Source organism: Emys orbicularis, chromosome 1 (assembly GCF_028017835.1).
Source record: "Emys orbicularis isolate rEmyOrb1 chromosome 1, rEmyOrb1.hap1, whole genome shotgun sequence".
Classification (NCBI taxonomy): Eukaryota; Metazoa; Chordata; order Testudines; family Emydidae; genus Emys; species Emys orbicularis.
The window spans coordinates 168408911-168411954 of record NC_088683.1 but is presented as its reverse complement, the minus strand read 5'-3'; the positions used below and the strand labels follow the sequence as shown (position 1 = coordinate 168411954).

General features: G+C 43.2%; 1 protein-coding gene across 1 annotated transcript; it reads left to right on the top strand.

The window, feature by feature from the left end:
• Window positions 1-587: 587 nt before the first annotated feature.
• LOC135888716 (large ribosomal subunit protein uL22-like) lies at window positions 588-1203 on the top strand. The gene has a single exon (XM_065416485.1). The coding sequence runs from the start codon at window positions 605-607 to the stop codon at window positions 1142-1144; it is 540 nt and encodes a 179-aa protein (XP_065272557.1). The 5' UTR covers window positions 588-604; the 3' UTR covers window positions 1145-1203.
• Window positions 1204-3044: the final 1841 nt, after the last annotated feature.

Genomic DNA, 3044 nt, shown 5'->3' with positions numbered 1-3044 from the left:
GTGTAAAGGTGCACCCCCAAAAAGAAAAGAACTGGGTTGCATGCTAGGCTGGAAGTCTGGCCCACTGTCCCCTAAGTGCCGGCAAAGGCTCCACAGCAAATACATTCCCTGCCCCAAAGAGTTTACAAGACAACACCAAAAAATACCAGAGTGGGGAATGGTGTGGGTAGCTGGAACACTTCACAGAACAGGTTTGTTCTTCAGGTTTGAAGGCACTTGGCAAAAATGAACTGGGAGGCTTTTCCACGCATAACAGGCAAGATGAGAGCAGGGATAAAGTTAGGAGTGGGTGAAAGAGAGAAGTTTAGGTAGAGTAGAGAAAATATGAAAAGAGGGAGAAGGTTCTACCATTCGCAGGTAATGAGTGCTATAGTTACAGTTTGATTACAGCTTGCATTCTGTCTGAGAAGAAGAAAAAGTGTGCCCAGATATTGTTCCATCATTTTAGGAAGCCATTTTTTCTATGAAATTATGGTGTAATATCCTGGGAAACATGAGACCTGGGTTCTGTCTCCATTTCTATCACTGACTTGCAGTGAGACCTTGAGCAAATCACTTAACTGCTCTGTGCTTCATTTACCGGCCCCTGAGTTAAGCTCTGAAAATGGTCCGGTACTCACTTGATCCAGAGAACCCCCCCAAATCATGCAAGTCAAGGGGTTCTACCCTTCGAGTCCACTTCAAGAACACTCGTGAGACAGCTCAAGCTATCAAGGACATGCATATCCGGAACGCCACTAAATATTTAAAGGATGTGACCCTAAAAAAGCAGTGTGTTCCCTTCCGTCGTTACAATGGTGGAGTTGGCAGATGTGCTCAGGCCAAGCAGTGGCGTTGGCCTAAAAAGAGTGCAGAGTTCCTACTGCACATGCTCAAAAATGCTGAGAGTAATGCTGAACTTAAGGGTCTTGATGTGGATTCTCTGGTAATTGAGCACATCCAGGTCAACAAGGCCCCCAAAATGCGCCGGCGTACCTACAGAGCTCATGGTCGTATCAACCCCTACATGAGCTCCCCCTGTCATATTGAAATGATCCTCACTGAGAAGGAGCAGATTGTTCCAAAGCCAGAAGAGGAAGTTGCTCAGAAGAAAAAGATCTCTCAAAAGAAGCTGAAGACACAAAAACTTATGGCTCGGGAGTAAATCTGACATAACAGATGTACATAAATAAAAAAGAAAATTGATTAAAAAAAAAAAAAAAAGCTGCTGTGTGGCTCCTTAACACCATTAGTAAGGAGTTCAGTATAATCATATGCAAAGCACAGCACTTTAATAGCTCTTAGAAATAATGTTAAAATTAAAAAGGTGCTATAGCTATGCAAAGTTCTCTCTCACACACACACACACACACTCCAGGTGCTTAAGATTCTTTTGCAAAAGTTTCATTTCCCAAACCCACACAATCAGTGTAAGCCAGAGTCCAGTTGTTGACATTTTATTACCTGTTTAAAAAGAGTATTTCCAGTATTGGAACAACAGCAGCAAGTTACCGGAATGATTGCTTTGAAAGAGTAATAAAATCCTAAGCAAAGTGAACTTTGGATTATACACTCTGTCAAGTTATTGAATTTGACAGTTTTATTTGTTCATTTATTTGGCCTAGCCGCCATACTGTTTTTATATTTGTATAACCGTAGATGCTATTGTTGCTCCTACAAGTGTCTAATCCTGCTGTACAAATTGGCCAGGTCTGCAGAAGAAGCTGTCACCATAGGTTCCCATGGCAAGCAGCACACTGAGAAACCATATGCAGCACCACAGTGTCTTGATCATTAAAATATTATGTTGTGGTTGCACCTAAATGCCACAACAGGGTTGGCCCCCACTGTGCTAGGTACTGTACAAATATAAGTGACAGTGCTTCGGGGCAGGCACTGATTCCAGAATAGGAATTTGAGTGCTTATGGCTGCTTGGTTTTATATATTCACTTTTTCAGAAGGTGGAAAAGAGACCAAGGGAAAGGAATGAGGAACAGGTTTGTGTATGTAGGTAGGGCAAGAGTTGCTGTTGGAAAGAAAACCAAAGCAGCCCAAGCACAGTATAAGGACAGTCTATGGATCATTAGTAGAGTGGAGTTAAACCAATGGAGAATTTTCCACCTCTTTGTGTTGTGTGATTTTTGTACCCTCCACAGTTCTTGGCAGGAGGTTTGTTTAGGTAAAAGTTCAGGGAAACTCAATGTTTTTGGCAGTGAAGCATAAGAAAAAGCCCTTGACAATTCAGACGTGGGCAGTGTCAAGGAAGTTGAAGGCTGAGTGCCCATGGAGTCCAACTCTGCTGTCACACTAGTTTTACACCCATGCATCTGAGTCTAGGAGCTCTACTCCTGATTTATGCTAGTGTGAGTGGGAGGAAAGTTGGGTCTTACATAGAAAAAATTAGCCTTGGGAACACATTGCTCCAACAGACTGGCTTCATTAACATGTTGAACTTATACAGCACTTTATAAACACTAGGCAAGATATCCCTTCACCAGTCCCTCTGAAGCAGGTAAATAGCCTAATCCCCCATTCTACAGAGAGGAGACACATAACTTGTCCAAAGGTCAGAATCAAAACTGAGATTGCCTAAATAAGCTGCCTACATAATCCAATAGGCCATAGTGCTTCAGGTACATTTCACTTAGTGAGTGGACAAAGTCATCTCTGCAATGACTTCAGTGGAGTTACAGTAGGAAGGAATGTAGCCCACCATCTCAGTTTCTTCACCTCTAAAATGCAGGCACTGATGTTAGGAGCCTATGGAGCATCGGTGCCAATGTTGGCTTTCTCTAACTCTTTTCATTTAAGTATAAGCAACAGGGCTGAAAATTTGCCATAATGTTTTCTCATTCCCCACCTCTGAAGAAAAAAAATAATTGCTTAAGCACAGGCACTGGGGAGGCATTTGGGGCCTGGAAAGTCCATGGGCACGGGCCAGAGGACTGGTAGAAGTCACCTGGAGTAAAGCCAACAGCACTAGATCAGCCAAAAGGTATGACTGGAGGGTTACAGGATGCTCTCCAGGAGCCGTTGTGCCTGAGAGGTGTGGCAAGACAACAGG